We start from the raw sequence: 24,213 nt of genomic DNA on the forward strand, positions 1-24,213 counted from the left end.
CATCTAGTAAGTAAATTTATTGAATTAGGCGTTACTTTGCGGAAATCCGTAATTATATAAATGATTTAAGTTTTGTTTAGTGTTAATTCCGCCAATATTTGTTTTTAAAACAATTCGACACGTGTTTCGCCTCTACACGAGGCATCCTCAGGACTTGTTGTCTCGCCAAAATCTGGCACGAGTGCCAGAGTGACAGAAATATTGGTGGAATTAACACTAAAGAAAACTTAAATCATTTGTATAATCTAGTAAGTAGTTTTTTTTAAATATCTACATTCTACACTATTATTAAAACATCGATCAAAGTTACGACAAACTGCAAGAAGTTTTATACTATATTACTTGCTGCTACGGAACCCTTCATGGGTGGCTTTTTTATATTAAAAGAAGAAGAAGCATTTAAAAATTTGTGTACATCCATCATAGGTAATATTTAACATTGTAACTACCAGTCGATCGTCGCATGTGAATCGTTTAAATTAAAAGTAATTTTCATAAGCAGAATTATTAATTAATGACTAACGAGTAACGAGCTCAATAGGGTTCTTCGAGCGGAAGCAAACAGAGATAGAGCTATATGAACCGTTTGGGAGTGACAGAGACAACATGTGTGTAGAAGATGAATGAATTGATGGCGGTAAGCGATTCATTTAGTTCCGCGTGAATTTGTCTGCAGAAAGGTTGTGAGTGACTTATGTTTGATGTCGTAAAAACGCGCGCAAAACTGAAACCACCAAAACTTTAAAAAATATTGTATTTTAATGTGGAAATATTTGTTGGAGTGTGTCTAAATATTTGGATTGTGATTAAGTGCTGTGTATTACTTAAGAGGTATGAAGTACCAATATTTATCGTAGTAGATAAGGCCAGTCGGCGTTTATGTAAGAAATATTGTTGGTAAATAATGTTTAGAAGCAAATTTTACCGTTATTTTGACATTTGATGAAAAAATATTTATTCATAACACATTCAATTATATTATTAAAATATTCATGCGGTTTTAAGTAGGTATGTATACTATGAAAAGATAATTTATTTACTTAGTAAGACGGTTGTATTAAATTTATATCTTTACTAGCTGACCCGGCAAACGTTGTTTTGCCATATAAAGTATAATTCACGCGATAGTTTTATAAGTAATAAAATATTGCCTATATATATATTGTACATCATTTTGTTCTATTGTCAATAGTTTTTGCAGCGCACGCAAAAATAGGTTTTCGATTTTACACCTTGTGTTACAAAATAGCAATTTTATTACGGATCACTAATTTTGAAAAAAAAAAACATAGCCTATAGCCTTCCTCGATAAATGGACTACCCAACACTGAAAGAATCATTCAAATCCGACCAGTAGTACCAGAGATTAGCGCGTTCAAACAAACAAACAAACACTGCAGCTTTATAATATTAGTATAAATTAAAATATTCATGGCGTTTTAAGTAGGTATGTATACTATGAAAAGATAATTTATTTACTTAGTAAGACGGTTCTATTAAATTTATATCTTTATTACTTTTGAAATATAATTAATTAGGTAGTTACCTATTCAGGAAGTTTTAACTAATAAAAAACAACGTAAAATATATGTTTTTATATACTTTTAACGTTATAACTTTGAAGCCAATAATTCTATTAATGAATTCATTTATTCGATATATTTTTGTATAATTATTATATGTGAGAAAGATATTAGTTAATAACGTAATAAATAACCGTTTAGACAGTTTCTCAAACAAAAATATTAAGAAATTTACATATATTATGACTATTCATTTTCAGTACAGTTATGAAAATTTAATATACGTTCACAAAAATCGTCACCTTTTTGCTCTTAATAGTGATTTTCATTATTATAACACTAGAAATAAGGGATTGCTTGTACATAACTAATTCTAGAAGGCTTCATAAGATACCTATATAATAGCTTTAAGGGTAAATGTATACACTATTATAATAAAGTCTCAGCCACTTTTCAGGCATTATCTATAAATTAATTTTAATGTTTTATTAAAAAATGGCTCCGTCGTAAATCCTATTAATCCACAACTGAATATCTAAGTGCTCGAACAGCCTGAACTAGATTATGATTATTTTTATAGCAATAGCAATGACAGTACAATATTGTATATTTTATTAAAAAGAGCGCAAAAAAAGAATGCTGGGAGAGATTGTTGCGCTGCTTCTTCTCTCTCGGAGCTCAATTCGTTTGCGAAGTACAATACAATACCTTCAAGAAAAGCGCGTACACCTTCCTTAAAGGCCGGCAACGCTCTTGTGATTCCTCTGATGTTGCAGGAGAGTGTGGGCGGCGGTGATCACTTAACACCAGGTGACCCGTACGCTCGTTTGTCCTCCTATTCCATAAAAAAAAAAGAAGTGGTAGTAGTATTTAGTATATTAGAAATGACATCAAAAATAATTCTAAAGGAATCAATTTTGAGAAAATAAATGCCTTTTATACCTTTTAAGAAAAGAGTGAAAAGTTATAATTTTTATTTATCACACCAAAGTACAAAAGCGATCGATAACTTAGATCAGACATCAAGTACTTAGGTCTAGTTCTGTACATTTTTATGTAATTAATGCATTTTCCGCAACTAAGTGTGAACCTCAAAATAATTTATATTAATGTATCTTTTATTTAAGAAGGCGTTACTTTGCGGAAATCCATAATTATACAAATAATTTGAGTTTTCTTTAGTCTTAATATGCCAATATTTGTATTTAAACGAGACAAGTCTCGTGGCAGATTTTGACGAGACAACACGTCCTGAGGATGCCTCGTGTAGAGGCGAAACACGTGTCGAATTGTTTAAAGACAAATATTGGCGGAATTAACACTAAAGAAAACACAAAACATTTGTATATAATCTATACTAATATTATAAAGCTGCAGTGTTTGTTTGTTTGTTTGAACACGCTAATCTCTGGTACTACTGGTCCGATTTGAATGATTCTTTCAGTGTTGGGTAGTGCATTTATCGAGGAAGGCTATAGGCTATGTTTTTTTTTTCAAAATTAGTGATCCGTAATAAAATTGCGATTTTGTAACACAAGGTGTAAAATCGAAAACCTATTTTTGCGTGCGCTGCAAAAACGAATGACAATAGAACAAAATGATGTACAGGCTATAATATAGGCAATATTTTATTACTTATAAAACTATCGCGTGAATTATACTTTATATGGCAAAACAACATTTGCCGGGTCAGCTAGTTAGTATATATACAACACAAATCATTTGTATACATATATATACTATTCAACGTATTAAGCGTATAAAATCATCAAAATGGTTCCTAATCTGTTAAGTGGTTCTTAAAATGAGAAACGCACAAACGAAGAAAAATATTTCAAAAAGAGTTTCTTGCGCCGCTTCTTCTATCTCAGAGCGCGATTCGTTTCCGAAGCGGTAGTAGTATCTAGTATATTAGAAACGACATCAAAAACAATTCTAAAGGAATCAAGTTTGAGAACCACCAGTGGGAGGCTCCTTTGCACAGGAAGCCGGCTAGATTATGGGTACCACAACGGCGCCTATTTCTGCCGTGAAGCAGTAATGTGTAAGCATTACTGTGTTTCGGTCTGAAGGGCGCCGTAGCTAGTGAAATTACTGGGCAAATGAGACTTAACATGTTATGTCTCAAGGTGACGAGCGCAATTGTAGTGCTGCTCAGATGTTTTGGGTTTTTTTGAGAATCCTGAGCGGCACTGCATTGTAATGGGCATGGCGTATCAATTACCATCAGCTGAACGTCCTGCTCGTCTCGTCCCATATTATCATAAAAAAAATGCCTTTTAATGCCACACCCTTCTGGGTATAGATAAATGGAGCAAATATATCACCGACTGGTATCCCGGAAACCTAAAAAGGAAACGGGGGGGGACAATACAGGGAATGGCCAGACGAACTAAGGACAATAGCAGGCAAGACATGGTCTAGGATATTCAAATTCAAATATTTTTATTCAAAATAGGATGTGAAATCACTTATTGAACGTCAAAAAACTACCACCCATTCCAAAATGAAAGCCTCAGGCCTGAGAAGAATGGGCACAACAAACTCAGCGGGCTTTTTTTTTCATAAAAAATATGTTTTACAATTAAAGTAACATTAACAAAGTAACATTGTACAATTAAACTTATTATTTAATAGCCTGAGGGCGGTCGCTCCATCCCCAATGTGTGGTATCATTAAGAAAGTCATTTATGTTATTGTAACCTTTACCACACAAACGTTTTACGATAAAAACGATAGCGATAGCTACAGAAAGAAACGAGTTAGAGGAGGCCTTTGTCAATAGACAAACAGATAGTGGCAGATACTTAGTTAAGTAAATAATGTAAATATATACATGTAAATTCTACTATATGAATAATGGCTTATATTATTATTTTAATATTTTACCAGTGGGAGGCGCCTTTGCACAGGATGTGGGCTAGATTATGGGTACCACAAAGGCGCCTGTTTCTGCCGTGAAGCAGTAATGTGTAAACATTACTGTGTTTCGGTGTGAAGGGCACCGTAGCTAGTGAAATTATTGGGCAAATGAGACTTAACATCTATTGTAATGAAAATAAGGGACGAGACGAGCAGGACGTTCAGCTGATGGTAATTGATACGCCCTACCCATTACAATGCAATGCCGCTCAGGATTCTTGAAAAACACAAAAATTCTGAGCGGCATATTGCGCTCGTCACCTTGAGACATACTGAGATGTTAAGTCTCAATTGCACAGTAATTTCACTAGCTACGGCGCCCTTTAGACCGTAACACAGTAATGCTTACACATTACACCCATAATCTTGCCGGCATCTGGTGCAAAGGAGCCTCCCACTGGTAAGCCTCAAAGTTATAACGTTAAAAAATATATAAAAACATATATTTTACGTTGTTTTTTATTAGTTAAAACTTCTTGAATAGGTATCTACCTAATTTATTATATTTCAAAAGTAATCTATACAAATATTATAAAGCTGCAGTGTTTGTTTGTTTGAACGCGCTAATCTCTGGTACTACTGGTCCGATTTGAATGAATGATCCTTTCAGTGTTGGGTAGTCCATTTATCGAGGAAGGCTATAGGCTATGTTTTTTTTTTCAAAATTAGTGATCCGTAATAAAATTGCGATTTTGTAACACAAGGTGTAAAATCGAAAACCTATTTTTGCGTGCGCTGCAAAAACGAATGACAATAGAACAAAATGATGTACAGGCTATAATATAGGCAATATTTTATTACTTATAAAACTATCGCGTGAATTATACTTTATATGGCAAAACAACGTTTGCCGGGTCAGCTAGTTAGTATATATACAACACAAATCATTTGTATACATATATATACTATTCAACGTATTAAGCGTATAAAATCATCAAAATGGTTCCTAATCTGTTAAGTGGTTCTTAAAATGAGAAACGCACAAACGAAGAAAAATATTTCAAAAAGAGTTTCTTGCGCCGCTTCTTCTATCTCAGAGCGCGATTCGTTTCCGAAGCGGTAGTAGTATCTAGTATATTAGAAACGACATCAAAAACAATTCTAAAGGAATCAAGTTTGAGAACCACCAGTGGGAGGCTCCTTTGCACAGGAAGCCGGCTAGATTATGGGTACCACAACGGCGCCTATTTCTGCCGTGAAGCAGTAATGTGTAAGCATTACTGTGTTTCGGTCTGAAGGGCGCCGTAGCTAGTGAAATTACTGGGCAAATGAGACTTAACATGTTATGTCTCAAGGTGACGAGCGCAATTGTAGTGCTGCTCAGAAGTTTTGGGTTTTTTGAGAATCCTGAGCGGCACTGCATTGTAATGGGCATGGCGTATCAATTACCATCAGCTGAACGTCCTGCTCGTCTCGTCCCATATTATCATAAAAAAAATGCCTTTTAATGCCACACCCTTCTGGGTATAGATAAATGGAGCAAATATATCACCGACTGGTATCCCGGAAACCTAAAAAGGAAACGGGGGGGGACAATACAGGGAATGGCCAGACGAACTAAGGACAATAGCAGGCAAGACATGGTCTAGGATATTCAAATTCAAATATTTTTATTCAAAATAGGATGTGAAATCACTTATTGAACGTCAAAAAACTACCACCCATTCCAAAATGAAAGCCTCAGGCCTGAGAAGAATGGGCACAACAAACTCAGCGGGCTTTTTTTTTCATAAAAAATATGTTTTACAATTAAAGTAACATTAACAAAGTAACATTGTACAATTAAACTTATTATTTAATAGCCTGAGGGCGGTCGCTCCATCCCCAATGTGTGGTATCATTAAGAAAGTCATTTATGTTATTGTAACCTTTACCACACAAACGTTTTACGATAAAAACGATAGCGATAGCTACAGAAAGAAACGAGTTAGAGGAGGCCTTTGTCAATAGACAAACAGATAGTGGCAGATACTTAGTTAAGTAAATAATGTAAATATATACATGTAAATTCTACTATATGAATAATGGCTTATATTATTATTTTAATATTTTACCAGTGGGAGGCGCCTTTGCACAGGATGTGGGCTAGATTATGGGTACCACAACGGCGCCTATTTCTGCCGTGAAGCAGTAATGTGTAAGCATTACTGTGTTTCGGTCTGAAGGGCGCCGTAGCTAGTGAAATTATTGGGCAAATAAGATTAACATCTATTGTAATGAAAATAAGGGACGAGACGAGCAGGACGTTCAGCTGATGGTAATTGGTACGCTCTACCCATTACAATGCAGTGCCGCTCAGGATTTTTGAAAAACACAAAAATTCTGAGCGGCATTTTGCGCTCGTCACCTTGAGACATACTAAGATAAAATATTCATAAAATGAAAACTACTGGGTCAAACAATGTCAAATTTTTGTGGAACCAAACGGATTCTGCATAAAACTAAATAATAATCAGAAATCTCAACGTAATCAATGTAAACATACATAGAAATACCGATCGAATTGAGTACCTCCTCTTTTTCGAAGTTGGTTAAAAAATGCCATGAAATTTTAAGATGAACATGATGATGTACAAATCTGATTTTGAGATCCTAAACCCGCAATGCAAAGTGCCTCAATCATTTACCAGATGGCGTTGTAAAGCCGTGAATTGCGAGTCAAATTTGCAGAGGACGGAACGTACCAAAAGTTAAGTTGTGTAGGGGTTCATAATTACTCTATTTACTTTTTAAATACCTTCTGTTGTAAAGGATACATTATTTTAATTTGAATTTTAAGAAGTTATATATTATAACAACTGGCTGATATTAACATATATACGGAACATAGTATAGTGAACTTCAGGACTATATGTAGGATAATGAGAGAAGGGGGGGGGGGGGAGGGAGGTTAAGGGTAAAAGTTAGTTTATCTCCATTTCGGCGAAACTACGAGTTCGATGGATAAAAGTTAAGAAGCAAAGTTAAAAAAAATCATTTTCAAAAACACGTTTATTATTCCACGAAATTTGGTGAAAAGTTACCTTTCTATTTATTTTGAATTTTTCAATTTATTTTGACTTAAATATCGAATAAGAACCCTTATTTTTCAATCAAAAATTCTCGCATCAAAATATCAGTTTTTCCAAAAAAGAACAGAAAGTTCATTGTGTTGTGCATTCTGTTATTCTTTGATGGTGTGCAAAAATACACATTATTCAGGTAAATGTTCGGAAAAATTAAGCCCATAAAAGGAGAATATAAATTTTAGAAAAATAGAATTAATAGAGATATTGAGCACCAAAAAAAGGTAATATATTTATTTTATTTATTTATTTATTGACACACCAACAGCCTTACATATAAAACATTAAAAATAATTATGGTCTTATAGGTTTATAATCTGGTATGAATGCCAGTTACTGGTGCATACACCACTCTCATTGCAAGACATTAATTTAAATACAAAATACAGTTCGACCTACAAATTTAACAAGGATTTTAAGCAGATTACTAACAATAATAGATACAATATATTGAAGAAATAGTTTGTATGAATATCAACTTACATATTATTATTATTTACAAACAGAAATGTGCGGTTAGTTTTTTTTTTCAGACTTGTCACTGTGTCATGAAAAATATCAAAATCTTTTATGGACGCGGAAAATCGATTGTACTCAGAACACATCCATAATATAAAACTGAATCATTATCCTTTTTACATTTATAAATAGTTTTGATTCATTGAAATCCATATTTTTGCTGCTACGTAATATCTGGTCTATAACTCTGACGTCTATTTTCGTGAAATGCTACGAAGCGAGAAAGAGGGACGAAAGAGAAGGCAATATCTTTAATAAAAAAAACACAGCAAAATGAAGTTTTCGTCGCGAATTTAAAACGCGCTTTGCTTACTCACGGGCTCCTAAAAAAATAAGGACTCCGTGTCACCTTACATAACAGTGTAGGTAGCACCAATACAAGCCGATTAACGTGTAAATACACAGCCCCACGCACACACTTACACTACTACAGGCCGATAGGCGGCCATTATGAGAATTGTCATCGTCTGTGACAGATCAGTTTGCGTCTCAATAAAAAATTTTAAAATGCCGTCGTGCGTTGTGAAAAAGTATAAAAACGATACTATATAAGTATTCGTGGCCATATATGATTATTTAAGGGAGAAAAAAATGTGTAACTAGTATCCCCCGTAACCGCACACACACTAGCATAACGGTGCTTCACTTGCTAATATCATGGCGCGGAGTCCTTCTTTTTTTACTCGTCGTGTTGCTTACTATGGCAAAATATTTAAAAGGTCAGCAAAGGTTAAAACAAAGTTATAACATTGAAAATCAGGTAGGTATATGGATTGTAACAAAATATTGCCTGAAAAGAGAAAAACAAATTTGAAAACATAAGATAATTTATCACACTTGCGTACTGAGAGCGCAGGTGAGGGCGAGAGAAGCCCTCGGCTAGATTTATGACCGGGGTTACAATTTTGCTGATAAAACAGCGCTTCTGAACAACCGGCATTACTGATATAAATTACTTAGCTAACGGGTATTAAATAGAACCCTTTAAAGCTTAATTTATTGAGATATGTTACAAAAGGTACAAGTGATATTTTATACAGATAATTTGCGGTCTGGAAATAAAGTTATTTAATTTTTTTAAATTAAATCATGTATGTATGCATTAATTTTGGCTAGATCAGTAGCTACCACAGTGGCGCTCTGATTATAATTGATACGCCCTGCCATTTACAATATAGTACCGCTCAGGATTCTTGAAAAATCCGAAAATTCTGATGGGCACCACAATTGCGCTCGTCTCCTTAAGACATAAGATGTCTCGTTTACCCAGTAATTTCCCTAGCTACGGCGCCCTTCAGACAGAAACACAATGATGCTTACACATTACACCCATAATCTGGCCGGCATCCTGTGCAAAGGAGCAAAGGAGCCTCCCACTGGTAAAAGTTGTGTTCTGTCGGTAAGTAGTTGTGTGCAGGCTAGACTTAGAATATAGTGGCGTTTAAACAACCTGACCGAACACAGACGTGGCCGCTAACTATGGGCCTTATGAGGAAGCTCATTGTCGCTTAGAGGGCAATGGAGAGGGCTATGCTCGGAGTTTCCCTGCGAGATCTACGCTACTTGGTTGCGAAACTAAACTGGCATTGGGCAGGGCATATAGCTCGACGGACAGATGGCCGTTGGGGTAGTAAAGTCCTCGAATGACGACCATGTGCCGGAAGACGTACCTAATATTAGTATGTATGTATAGTACCCCCACAAGACGGACCAACGATTTGTCAATGTAGGCGTCAGGGCAAACGAAATAGTTAGTGTAATGATTGAACTTCTACTAATTTCGGATTTAACTGAAATGACATTTTTGTAAGCGTTGCGTAGAGACGTCGCTTCATTGTGTGTCTTCTACCGCATTTATCACGGGGAGTGTTCCGAAGAGCTGTTTAACCTGATTCCTGCCGACGAATTCCACCTTCGCACGACACGCCACAAGTTAGGATATCATCCCCACCATCTGGATGTGTGGCGCTCCTCCACAGTGCGGTTTCCAAAGAGCTTTCTTCCTCGTACTACAACGCTGTGGAACGAGCTTCCTTGTGCGGTGTTTCCGGGACGATACGACATGGGTACCTTCAAAAAAAGCACGTACACCTTCCTTAAAGGCCGGCAACGCTCTTGTGATTTCTCTGGTGTTGCAAGAGAATATGGGCGGCGGTGATCACTTAACACCAGGTGACCCGTACGCTCGTTTGTCGTCCTATTCCATAAAAAAAAGACATTTTGTTCATATTATTACATTTGTTTTGGTGAAGTTTAATATAGATTACCTACTCTGTGTTCTACTTTAATTTGTATTTATTCCCTATTTTTCAAGCATTATCTGGCTGTATGCATCAACACGGATCCTATGCGGTAATGATGATCACTTCTTTCGTCGTAACGACCATTTGTGGTTTTTTCCCACTTTAACGATTTCCTATATTACTATGTCAATGCCCTCCCGTCTCTCAGATGACCTTCTCGAACCTCCTCGACACAGTCTTTTTAACACTAACTGAGTCGGGGTCTTTTCTGTATCGGGATCACTCTGATGCACGATCCTTTTTGATCCGTTTCATAGTTTTTCTTGTATGATACTTGCTTACAACTACCTACTCACATTGGTTCGAAGAACTTTCTACTGGAATTTCTATCGAAAAACTATTTCATAGTTATTTTTTTATATAGTTAGTTTTAGGTATTAATTAAGGTATATTTATTTATTTAAACAAAACAAATCTCATAACTATATTTGAAATACTATGATAAAACAGCTGGTGTATTAAGAGCAGCAAATGCCCTGCGGATGACTTCATTAATGCTGGCGTAACCTCTGATACGGCCTGCCGATTTTAGGCAGGATTGCCCGTGACGCCCTAGAGCATCTACCTGAACAACACATCTACAATAATGTGGTTCATTCAGTTTTATACCTAGCCGGAGTGATACGCATATTGACAATGTCATATTGTGAAGTAGTGTTCGAATCGGTATTAATTACAAATTAGTGGTTGGTATTTTGAGCGCATTTCGGAGCGCATACGACATTTGATTGTACGTACCTACATCAATACGTGAAGGTACGAGTTAATAACTCGCATGTTATACTCGCTCAACGCTAAAAATCTATACCGATGCCTTTAGTTACTCATAAATAATGTAACTTGTTTTAAATGAAAATCAATGGGGCAACGAATCTCCATACTTATACTGTATATTGTTCGTTAGGCCATTTCTATGTTTACATAAATGAAGCTTAGATTATTTGTACGTCTAGATAGAGTCATCTTGCTGTAACAACCGATAAAAACAGTCCAGGAGTATTAGTTTAGTGTGCGTGACTAGCTACGTCTTACACTCGCAATTTGTATGACACTTTGTGTTAGTGTGCGTGAATTGCTCAAAATAGTGGGGTTAGTTCTAAAGTCTATTTGTTTCGACGTTTTCACAGCTTTCATAGTCTATCTAGAGACGTAAGTTTCTCCCCGATGCTTGGAGTAGGTAAATACTGTTATCTCAGTTACAGAGCATATAAAATTCACTCGCTGTCTCAGTTGTAGAGGTAACTATGATGACAAAAATCGAAAGAATGAATCCCAGATCTGCGCCTAAATCTGCCGTAAAGCATTAATGTGTAAACATTACTGTGTTTCGGTCTAAAGGGCGCTGTAGCTAGTGAAATTACTGGGCAAATGAGATTAACATCCTATGTCTCTTGCATGACGAGCGCAATTTGTAGTGATGCTCAGAATTTTTGGGTTTTTTAATCATCTTGAGCGGCACTGCATTTTAATGGGCAGGGCGTATCAATTACTATCAGCTGAACGTCCTGCTCGTTTCCTCCCTTATTTTCATAAAAAAAGATATAGAGGTTTTATTCGTCCCACTTACAGAGATAATTCAGTGCCAAAGTGTTGGAACCTCAGCATGAGATCCAGTTATGAAGGTTTCTCACTTATCCAGGTTCAAGTTAACTAAGTTTCACTATATATAAATTGAATCAAAGGGAATCAGCAAAGAATAATAATATAATAATAATAATATTGACACACTTACACAAATTATCTTGCCCCAAACTAGGCATAGCCTGTACTATAGGTACAAGACAACGATATATTTAATACAATATACTTACTTAAACATACATAAATACATATAAACAACCATGACTCGGAAACAAACATCCATATTCACCTAATAAATGATTGCACCTACTGGGATTCGAACCCGAGACCTCTAGCTCAGTAGGCAGGGTAACTAATAACTGGGCGATTTGGTCGTCAAATCTTATATCTAATATATAAAATTCTCGTGTCATGGTGTTAAACCTTGAACTCCTCCGAAACGGCTTGACCGATTCTCATGAAATTATGAGTGCATATTGGGTAGGTCTGAGAATCGGACAACATCTATTTTTCATCCCCCATCCACACGTTTTTTATTTTTTTTTATTTTTTTATATTTGTTTGATTATGGGTCAGCATTAAAAAATACATACAAATTATCACCCATCTACGATCAACAGTTACTTTTGTATCGCGATTTTAATATCGGCAATACAACGTTTATTTATTTATTTATTGGTTCCCATACAACATACATGTATTAATAATTACAAAATAACGCTAGTATAAGTAAATCATTATTAACATATACGTCAATTAAATGGAAACACTTATGATGGTAATACGTGATATTTAACTTAAATAAATGTAGAGTTATATCTTAATATATATAAATCTCGTGTCACAATGTTTGTCCTCAATGGACTCCTAAACTAATGAACGGATTTAAATGGGGATTACTTCATGGAGTGCAGTTTAGTCCAACTTGAGAGATAGGATAGTTTTTATTTCGATTTGGGACCCATAATTATTTTTATTTTCAATATTTGTTTTGTTTGGACATATTTTCTATGAGAGAATTAAGTGACGCACGGTTTGACAGTTCTGCTGTGAAACAATTTCATTATAACCCCGATTATAACAACAGGGAGCATTTTTTACGAAATAATTCTTGACGTTTTCAAATATTATTGGCAAATTCCTATAAAATAGTATTTTTTTTATTATCTACAGAACAACGTCTGTCGGGTCAGCTAGTAAAACAATAAATAATTTTATGTTACTATCACGACTTAGGCAAATGCATGTAACTTGTTAACTAAAATAAAATAAACATAAATTTAAAACACACAAACTAAAATTATATCCTACATATTATAAGTATAACATACAATAAAGCGAAACTGATACAGATTTCAAAAAACATAAATATGAAGCACGTAAAGATAAGCTAAGGCTCTAACAGGCGCAGTGTCTAAAACTAGGCGTCGAAAACTACACAGACTATTAGAAAAAATATCTATACAGTTATTGATATTTGCTAAGTCACTATTGCTGGCTCAGTTAGTGTATCTATATTTTAGTGTCTCAAAACAGCAAGATTACGAATACGATATCAAAGTTCAAACGAATGCAAAGCTATGAATTATGTTTACATAATCTGTGTGTGTGTTAAACAGAAGTTTCTTCACAGATGTTCAGCGGTGCGTGACGTCACACGATATGAAATCATGAGGACTCTTCGTATTAACTGGCGATGGAGAGTCTTGTTCGCAGCGCTCTCGTTGGCCTTTGCAAGTTCACAAGGTAATGTCCACTACTATTTTATTATTATCTCTATCTTTAAACAATTCGACACGTGTTTTGCCTCTACACGAGGAATCCTCAGGACGTGTTGTCTCGCCAAAATCTGGCACGAGACTCATTTAGTCTCGTTTAGTCTAGGTGTGAAACACGTGTCGAATTGTTTAAAGACAAATATTGGCGGAATTAACACTAAAGAAAACTCAAATCATTTGTATAATTATGGATTTCCGCAAAGTAACGCCTACATCAATAATTTTTTTTTTATTATGTTATTGTCAAACACTCACTGCCCGCAGTCAGGGGCGTGCTTTTCATATAGGCAATTAGGTATTGTCTACTCGTTATGACCCTAAATATATATAGCACTAAAGTTAATTTAGTTTAATTATGTTCCGTTATTTTATAACCACACTTCTATTGAACATATTATACTAAAGACCTACGCAATCTTTGCATATTCCACGGCTCAACTAAGACTAGATAGATCCACAGTGCCTACCTTGCTAGATAACAGTATGATATTTTTATTAAGCGTATTGAGAGTGGGCAAGGACGCTTTATGTATCATATATCTTATAATGACTTCTTAGCGAAAAAGCACTCAAGCTACCAAAAAAGGCTAAAACATTACAGTGTGATACTCGCGGATAGAAGGATAGTGTTAGATCTTTTGTTTTTACATAATATTTTTAGCGGTAAAATAGATTCTCCATACTTGCTATCCAAATTCAAAATAAACGTTCCTCCAAAATTAATAAGAAAAAATGCCTATTCGTTGTTTGCACCACAACTTAGGACTAATCTGGATCAAAACGCAACTATTTCTAGGCTCTGTAGGTCATATAACTCACTGGCCAAATCGCAGAACATTGATTTATTCATTCCGCTTGCTCAATATAAAAAGATAATACTTAATTTACACATGTGACTTAGAAACCATGTTTTCATATTTTCATTTTTATTTTAAATTATATATTATAATATTTTTAGATTTTAGTTTATAAATTGTTAAAACTACTGTCCTATAAGCGTAGTAAAAATTATGATTGTTGTGGTAGCTTATAAGTGAATTAACTCTTATCCATTTTATTATTTTATTTTAAGTTTAAGCATGTAAAGAGTGTAACTTGTTAGTTTGCCCGCAGTGATCTGTTTGGTATTTCATGTGATACATCACTAACTTCTCAAGGTGAATTAGGTATGTGTGTCACTGAACTCACTGGCCCGGTTTTGATGTACTTTTTCATGTGATTTTGAATGGCTAGACGCTGCGATTTAGTGTTAGTTGTTAATTCTGAAAAAAAAATATGTTTCGATTCTTTTTAGACCTTTCGCATATGTGAACATTAATTGGACGTAGTTCCTCAAAAACGGTCGAAGCTACAAATATCAAATTTTAAGGAATTCGTGTTTAAAGTTTATTAAGTATATTATAATATATTCCATACATGTGGGTTACTAAAATTGATTCCTTTAGAATTCTTTTTGATGTCATTTCTAATATACTAGATACTACTACCACTTCGGAAACAAATGGCACTCTGAGAGAGATGAAGCGGAGGAAGAAACTATCCCAGCATTCTTTTTTTTTTGCGCTCTTTTCAATAAAAATCGCTATAAAATAATCATAATCAGGCTGTCCGATCACTTAGATATTCAGCTGTGGAGTAATAGGATTTACGACAGAGCCATTTATTTATAAAACATTTATATTTATTTCTAGATAATGCCTGACCAGTGGCTGGGACTTTATTATAAAAGTTTATCCATTTTCCCTTAAAGCTTTTATGTATCTTATAAAGCTTCGGTCTGAAGGGCGCCGTAGCTTGTGAAATTACTGGGCAAATGAGACTTAACATATTAGATGTTGTGTCAAGGTGACGAGCGCAATTGTAGTGCCGCTCAGAATTTTTGAGTTTTTCAAGAATCCTGAGCGGCACTGCATTGTCATGGGCAGGTCGTATCAATTACCATCAACTTAACGTCCTGCTCGTCTCGTCCCTTATTTCCATAAAAAAAAAGTTACAAGCAATCCCTTATTTCTAGTGTTATAATAATGAAAATCACTATTAAGAGCAAAAAGGTGACGATTTTTGTGAACATATATTAAATTTTACTGAGACATGATCTCATTTAAAAAGTGGCAGTAGGGCTGCCATTTATTGTCTGTCCGTTAGTATGAATCACGAGACCAGTTTTGTGTTCTTAACTTAATTTCGACATAATCGTGGTTTGGAACGTTTTTCTGGAATCATATCCAATTTTGTCTCTCATAATAATTTTTCCGCACCTGTCAAGTCTACTAGTCTAATCGATCAATTCTTACCTATAAATACAGAGTGCTTACTATAATTAATGTACTAAAAAAATTGACAATTTAATTTATTTTAATGACAGCTTACGCTTTACTAAAAAAAAAACTGTAGAAATTGTTTCGTTCCGCGAAATACTACTTAAAAGGGTTTCTGTTGATTCAAGTTTTACCTCATATTATTATTATTATTGTTAAAAATAATAACAAATTATACCATATAATATGTTAAGTAGTTCAATACGATAAAAAGTTATTGAGTACAGTTATAATATAATCATTAAAATGTTAGCAATACATTCTGTATAGTAATGGTCGCTCGGTCAAAGTGCAGTCCTTAATTATTAAGAAGGATCGTCGATGTAGGGCCGCATAAATGAATCGATATTCAGTTACACATTATAGATAGTGATGGAATGAAAACGGATATTCATATCAATATTATATCGAATCGAAGGTGGGAGGCTCCTTTGCACTGGATGCCGGCTAGATTATCGGCCACAACGGCGACTATTTCTGCCGTGAAGCAGTAATGTGTAAGTATTACTGTGTTTCGACCTGAAGGGCGCCGTAGCTAGTGAAATTACTGGGCAAATGAGACTTAACATCTTATGTCTCAAGGTGACGAGTTGGGTTTTTTTAACAATCCTGAGCGGCAGTTATGGGCAGGGCGTATCAATTACCATCTGGCGGAACGTCCTGCTCGTCTCGTCCCTTGTTTTCATAAAAAAATATAAAGTCATATTTTATTCATACTGTCTGGTAGCAACGCTTCGACGTATATGACGAGAGTTTGTCAAAATCCAAGACAATGATAATTTCAACAGCTCTGTCAGCAATACTCGTAAGTCAACGGAAAAGTGTTTACCTTAGACGCTGTAGACCGGGGTTCGATACACCTACCAGTGTATGGAATTTTTGTGGGTTTTGTAATTTCTAGTAAGTTCAATATCAAATCGAACAGAGTAAAGAGGATGGAAAATGTGTAAGCAGGATAAAAATAGTTAAAAGAAATTTCTTAATATATAATTTAAATTTAAAGATAGAATGGGAGAATCATTTTGAAAATAGAACAGATCCGGGGGTATATAAGCCGTACCAAGCGTGGCCTACTGCAGTTCTAGTTCTGACTCGAAAGTGTAAAGGAAGAAGAAAAGAAGAAGTAGTGAAAGTGAATGCAAAATATATAGTCTCGTTCCTTTAAGCGGAGTATTTATTTCCAATACCTAACCCACTCTCGTTTTAACACAACAACAAATGAAACCAGTATAAGCAAAAGATGGTCACAAAGTATCAGGAAAAAAATCTTTTTTTTTAAACTGTACTCTTTATTTACTCTTTCTGAAACCAGGCATACTCAACTTCTTCTAGAATAATTGGACAACCTACCTAATATATTGTAAGTCTGTGGTTCAGAATGAGTCCTTTAAAAAGAATGAATGAATAACAAGATTTATAAAATGGCAAAATATGGAATGTCCAACAAATTAATTCACAAATCGACAGACAGTCTATCATTATAGTCATTTGAAATAATTAACTTCATTGAAAATAGATTTCGCGATCCGGTCGCCATTACATAAAAGTATTCATTACACCAGGGGTGCTCAAGCTTGAACTGCTGGCGATCTATCTCAAAATTGTTAGACTACGTTCGATCGACTCTGAGAGGCTTCAAGTATGTGTGATGAAGGATTGTCGTCTAGGTAGAGATAGGTAGAGTGTCACAATGACAAAGATATATTAGTTTTGCGCAAAATAATATGCATATTTTTAGGTCTGCTCTAAAATCTAAATGAAAAATCTCATAATTATCCAAAATTGGGAGTTTATTGGTTCTTACAAAACAAACGCGTTCTAGTGTCTAAAGTTCTAAACTTAACTAAAGAGTGACTTCGGATGTTGAATCTGCATGACACTGCATGTCCTGAGCATACTTTTCATAAGATGGCACGTTATTACCGATTTTAGTTACCCAAAACATAAATGTGTGAATACTGAATAGCTCTTTATCGGATTTTTTCTCGAGATCGACTCAAAAAGCACTCGCGATCGACCGTTTGAGCACCCCTGTATACACTATAAATATTAAATATAACTTAAGTGTAATAAAATAGCGAACGATTAACTTGTTCGGTTGTGTTGCTGGCTGTACCAACGAGTATGCAATGGCTGTCTCCTAACCATAGACTATAGACATAATTTATTTCTAGTAAAAGCTCGGGGTAAAAGTAAACTTACAATTTACTAGAAACTATAATAAACGGTCTCTAAATTAATAATATCTGTTGGAGCTTTATGATTGATGCTTAGATACGATTTTAAACTGTTCCGGAATGTAAAACAAAATGGAGGCTTAATTTAATTGTACTCTCAGAAATTACTGGTTTACATAATATACACTTTCGATGGTATAACATTTTACGATTGAATATTTATGAATTTATTATAAAAATATAAGGAAAGAGTGCGCATTTCTAATTTATTACTTTAGGAGCGCTGAGCGCTTTATTTTGTAGGTTTGAATGAGGCTCTGCTGTTACGCTCACCTATGTAAGGCTCGAGTAAAGTCGGCCCGTGATCAGTGATAGCAAAATTTATCAGAGTAATTTTTATAAAAATTATTACTATGTTTATTCTGAAAATGTTATTAACTTTTGAATATAGAACAAAAAATAATTATACTTCCCGTTATCATACATTGCTTAAGTTTTTAGTTTTGTCGTGTGGTCTTTTCACGCATATAGTAATAACTTTTCGATACCATGGAGTTTTTCAATAAACCTCCATCTAGTAGTCACTATGGAAATTTGAAATATACTTCCGGAAGTCTGTCTGGAAAACTGTCTACTGGAAGACACAGGGATGTTATCCCGCTGTATACTTGGTCTTCTTCCAGTACTGATAATTTAAAAAAGAATAGATTGGTAAAATATAAACAACTACTGAAGCGGTACGCAAAAGGAGGTCACAGAAAAAATTTTGTTTACGGATGAGACATTTTTTACAACTGAGCTACATTTTAGCAAACAAAATGACCGTATTTATGCTCAAATCTCTAAGGAAGCTGGGAAGCTTTTAATTGTTGTCATCTAACGACTAATTGGGAAATTAGTCGACAGAGTGCAACGTGGTCACTATCCGACTTCAGCGATGGTTTGGTTCTGAACTTCAAAAAATGTACGTACATATTCTAAAAGGCTGACAACGGTCCTGTGATTCCTTTGGTGCTGCAAGAGAATGCTGTGATAAATTAACACCAGGTGACCCGTACGCTCGTTTGTCCTCTTTTGTAAAGAAAATTTTTAAGAATGTTTTTACATGGAAATTAAATTCAAACAGGAACTGTAATCATTCTTAACAGAAACACCAATAAACTTAACGATCATATGTTAACTATGAAATAGTGTTGTTAAATTTAATTTGGGCCATAAAATTAATTTAAATAATAAACTGTAACTCAACAATTATGTGCCTGTTGGTGCGACGGTCTCGTTCCCTCTCAACTATTTTTAATACTACTAATGTTTTCCTATCATTAACTTTACAGATCAAAGAAGACGCTCTCGTAAATGTCGCTTTTTTTTTGTTTCTCATTTTGATAGGACTACTTTTGATGATGCACCTGATGTGAAATATTCTTTATTTGTTGCATAATAAACTCTCATTGGAGAAAAATAAAATGGAGGTATAACCTACATTAAGATTTTTAAAGTGAAACTACCTTAGAATCGTTGTGATTTTAAACTCGATGAAACGAAAATGCGAGACGATAGAGACACAAAGAGGTAAATAAATGCTTAGGATTCAGGAGCATTATGCAGTGTTTTGGTACCAGGCGATCATAGTTGAAGAAGAGATAGTCGTATGTATGACGCGAGTATACCTTAATATATTCTGACGTTATGCGCACGACGTATTACTACACAGACAGCAGGAGAACATGAATATGGTAGCGGTGATAGTAATATCTTTCATAGCGGTTGAAATCATGTGTCATCCTAACAACATGTACCAGGACTTCATATGCAATTTAGAGGTTCATGAACAATGCGCATCTTAAAATTATTATACAAGTGCTGACCATCTTGAAGCCAAACTTTTTGAAAGTTTCACTTCTACCATGTGTAAATTGCATTGCACACATCTTTTTTTTCTCTACCAATAAACCTATCGAGGTTTTTCTTGTATTTGTAATTGAAAAATTACTTAAATATTCTTCTTTTATTGTATTTTGGCTTGAGCTTATGGTCTTTTTATGCAATGCTCTAAAGAAATAAAACTAAACTAAATTTTCGGAAAAATAATCGGTATAAGGAAGGTAAAAATTATTAAAAAAAAAAAGAACTGAGGGTTCCGATTTATTAGACACCTTGTACTTTCAAAATAGTTTTAAAAAAAGAACAATTTTAATGTGAATTTTGAAATCCACCACCGCGGTTTATAATCATTTCGTTGTTACAGCGGTAATATTAAAAATATAGTTTGTGCTAAAGTTTCACTCAATTATGTACGCTTTTTGCAAATAAATCTTTTAAATAATAAAAATAAACTTACCGGTGAGTCACACCATCTTTTATTTGAGTCGTAAAAGTATTATTTAAGCACTTTTTATAGCATACTTAGGCTTGTTGATTGGTACACAGTTGCCGTTCCGTTATCAGACTGCGAATGATATGTCCATAATATGTATATATAACATCATTGAGTTTGTGTGATGGCTGTGTCCTGTTGATAGACGCTCGGACATCTGTTACTGCTGTAAAGGAGTAATTTTGTATTTCGGTTTGAGAGTAGCGAAATTAATGACGCACGCACTTGCGATGCCGCTCCAAATATTGAGCATGAGAAGAACCCTAAGCGGCATTGTGATGTGTAGGGATTATCACTTACCAGTGAACGGCAATTTCTCATAAAAGAATCTATCTATAATGCAAAACTCACGAACTACTTTAGATTTGTTCAATAATAGCTGATATTTGTTTCAGACATATCAGCCTGCTGCGATAAGGCGACGGAAACATGTCGCAGCGTTTGCGAAAAGGTATTTATATTTAAAATCACATATCTCTCAGCTTAATAACTTAATTATAATCGAATAAAATAATCAAAACAATAGCTTATTAATTATTTGGAGCGCGTTCAAAAACCCTGTAATTTTATTGGATAAGATGGTGTGAACGTGCAGAATTCAATGAAACAGTCTGTAGGAGGTGTGAAATATGTGATTGGTCGATCGATAAATTCTCCAGTGCCCACTAATAACCCATTCGTCACACGTATTGCCTTGTACGTTGTACAAATACCTTCTTTCCCCATTCAATCAAGTACGTCGGGCATAAGCAGCATAAAGAACTTTTTAATGTTATAGAATACTTACTTTTATGTTTGTATCGTCATGTGTTTTGTTAAGAATATCACCTCTGCCTATTACACTGATGGGTTTTACATTTTCGGTTCTCTCTTCAGATTTATTAAGCCTTATTGTTAAGACTATGTTTTTAGGAATAACAATAAAAATAGTGTTTTTGTATTATTGTTTAAATTATTTTGTTATTGACCTCAATTGCTTTTAATATTGATTGCTCTAATGATCTCAAAATATCCATCCATACAACATGCCTCTTAATAACTTATGCATTTTGGAAATCGCCACATATTTTCTTTTGTATGTAGATTCAATAGTTTACAATAATTGTGGTCTTGGAGATTCGTTTCGGCCTTAAATCTTATGTTCCATAATCAAGAAATCGTCCTAATACGTATAAAGTGAATTTGTATTTTACGTAACATTTCATTAATCTGATGTACTAGCTTTTACCTGTGACTTCGTCCGCCTGGAATAGTTACTTAGGTCAGCAGTTTTTATTTTTTAGCAGACATCGCAAATAATCGGTACACATACAAACTGCTCTTTCTGCTGCTGGCCGCGCTCTTCTATGTTACGGCGGGTATCCCTTGTCATTGTGGACAGTCTCTTCTGTAGGATGTCCCTGCGAACTTTAAAATCTTATTTCATTCATCCCCATGACCTACCTGTACATGTACCTAAGTTATAGGATTCAGAAGCATTATAGTGTTTTGGTACCAGGCGATCATAGTTGAAGAAGAGATAGTCGTATGTATGACGCGAGTATACCTTAATATATTCTGACGTTATGCGCACGACGTATTTCTACATAGACACCAGGAGAACATAAATATGATATCCCTTGTCATTGTGGACAGTCTCTTCTGTAGGATGTCCCTGCGAACTTTAATATCCTATTTCATCCCCATGTACCTACATGTACATGTACCTAAGTTTAAAAAATGCTCGAATAAATGTTAATATATTAAAAGTGCCTAAATACATAGTCTCACGCCTTTATGTCCGAAAATGACAAATTCCCACGCACCTTATTTTAGTTCATGAAATTATTTACAAAAAATCGTATTCTGAGTCAGGCGTGGAAGCGTTACGTTGTTTGGACTTCCATGCGAATTTTCATCCCTACACAGATCGAAATTTTAATAACGCTAGACTAAATATTTATTTATTTCTTATCAAGTGCAAAGTTAAGTCAAGAAATTGTCGCCGACATCTCATACAGGGATATGGTTCCAGATGAAGGAGCAAATAGCTAAATTATACTAAAGTAAATGGAAAAAAATAATTCTGGGAGAGTTACTTGCGCCGCTTCTTCACTCTCAGAGCGCCATTTGTTTCCGAAGCGATAGTAGTACTAGAAATGATATCAAAAAGTATTCTAAAGGGATCAATTTAGTAATATGTGACTCCGGTATCCGCCCAAGAAACAGTTCTTACATATACACATACCACCCTCGTCGAGTTTCAATTCGGACCGTCTCAACACCACAGAACATCCCAATCCAAGCTTTCAGTCATCTAAATTATAAATTGACTAATTAAGCCGATTTATGACTTCCTTCGCGGTATTTTTATCACGTTTTTGATATTTTTTACAGTATCATCTTGTAGCATCGATCTTTGATATGCAAATGATTTTAACGACTTTATAAAGACGGTCTGTGAATTTGTGTAACATTTCACGAACGGAAATTTTGGGCTTGCTAATAATAATTTAGGAAGTCAAGTATTTTTGGCTTTTACAAAATGTGAAGTACAATATTATTTTGCTAGCTAGACTATATTATAAACTTGATGATATAAATGAAATTTTATTCTTAAACTTTCTTCAAACAATGATTAAAATAGAGAATTGAATTATCTTAAAAACTATAATGTATTATGTGTGTAAATTGGTGCCATAGTAAACAGTATGCAAGGCAAGTGATGAAGCTGAAAAAAAATCCATTTTTAACGCGGTTTTCTACAAAAACACTGACCCCAAACAGGCAACAAGGCAAATATGTATTGTAAAATTTAATTTATCGCATTGAATATTATCCGGTTTTTGTTGGTCGGCTTAAAATATATTTCTACTACTACTACTTTTCACTTGTATTAGGAGTTGTGTTTCTAAATTCCTTAGAATTACGTTTTAGGAAACCTAGCATCTTCCATGCCTTTATAATAATATGATCATAATGATTAATAAAACTAAACTTGGAATCAAATAGGACTCCCAAATCATGAACGACTGGTACCTGACTTTTGTAAGAGGAGACAATTTTTTTTACGCTTAGTGAATTTAATGTGTGAGCACTTGTTTGCATTGATTTCCATTTTATTATTTAAACACCAATCGTAAATAGAATCAATATCGAATTAATAGGTCTGTATCTCTGGCACAGCTTACTGTGCGATATAATTTGATTCATCGTCAGCGAAAATTGAGCATTCACTATGACATCTGCGAAATCATTTATGAAAATTAAAAAGAGGATCGGTCCTAAATAGGACCCTTGTGGAACGCCAGAAGTTGCAGTGAAATCATTGGACTTATACCCAGAACAACTCTTTGAGTCCTATTTTCAATTAAGGATTGAACCAATTCAAAAGATTGCCATGAAATCCATAATGTTTTAATTTTTTCAGTATCTCATGGTTCACTCTATTGAATGAACTACTAAAATCAGTGTAAATAGCGTCAATTTCATTAGCATAATCTATATAATTACTTATGTAGTTTGTAAACTGTTGTAGATTTGATGTGTTTGAGTGATGTTTTAAAAATCCATGTTGACTGTCTGTTATTATCTTACTAAAAGTTTGCTGTTACCTCAATGGTCCTTTTTAAATATAGGAACTATGTTTGCAATCTTCTACAAGTCAGGAA

The 24,213-nt window shown here is 34.6% G+C and overlaps 1 protein-coding gene across 1 annotated transcript in view; it reads left to right on the forward strand.

The window, feature by feature from the left end:
* Window positions 1-668: 668 nt before the first annotated feature.
* The window catches only part of LOC126973765 (reversion-inducing cysteine-rich protein with Kazal motifs), a 93,734-nt gene continuing 70,189 nt past the window's right edge, over window positions 669-24,213 (forward strand). The window contains exons 1-3 of the mRNA XM_050821083.1: window positions 669-831; window positions 13,547-13,659; window positions 20,959-21,014. Coding sequence (XP_050677040.1) covers window positions 13,584-13,659; window positions 20,959-21,014 — 132 coding nt within the window. The 5' untranslated portion in view covers window positions 669-831; window positions 13,547-13,583. The remainder of the gene's footprint in view (window positions 832-13,546; window positions 13,660-20,958; window positions 21,015-24,213) is intronic.

Source organism: Leptidea sinapis, chromosome 30 (genome assembly GCF_905404315.1).
Source record: "Leptidea sinapis chromosome 30, ilLepSina1.1, whole genome shotgun sequence".
Classification (NCBI taxonomy): domain Eukaryota; kingdom Metazoa; phylum Arthropoda; class Insecta; order Lepidoptera; family Pieridae; genus Leptidea; species Leptidea sinapis.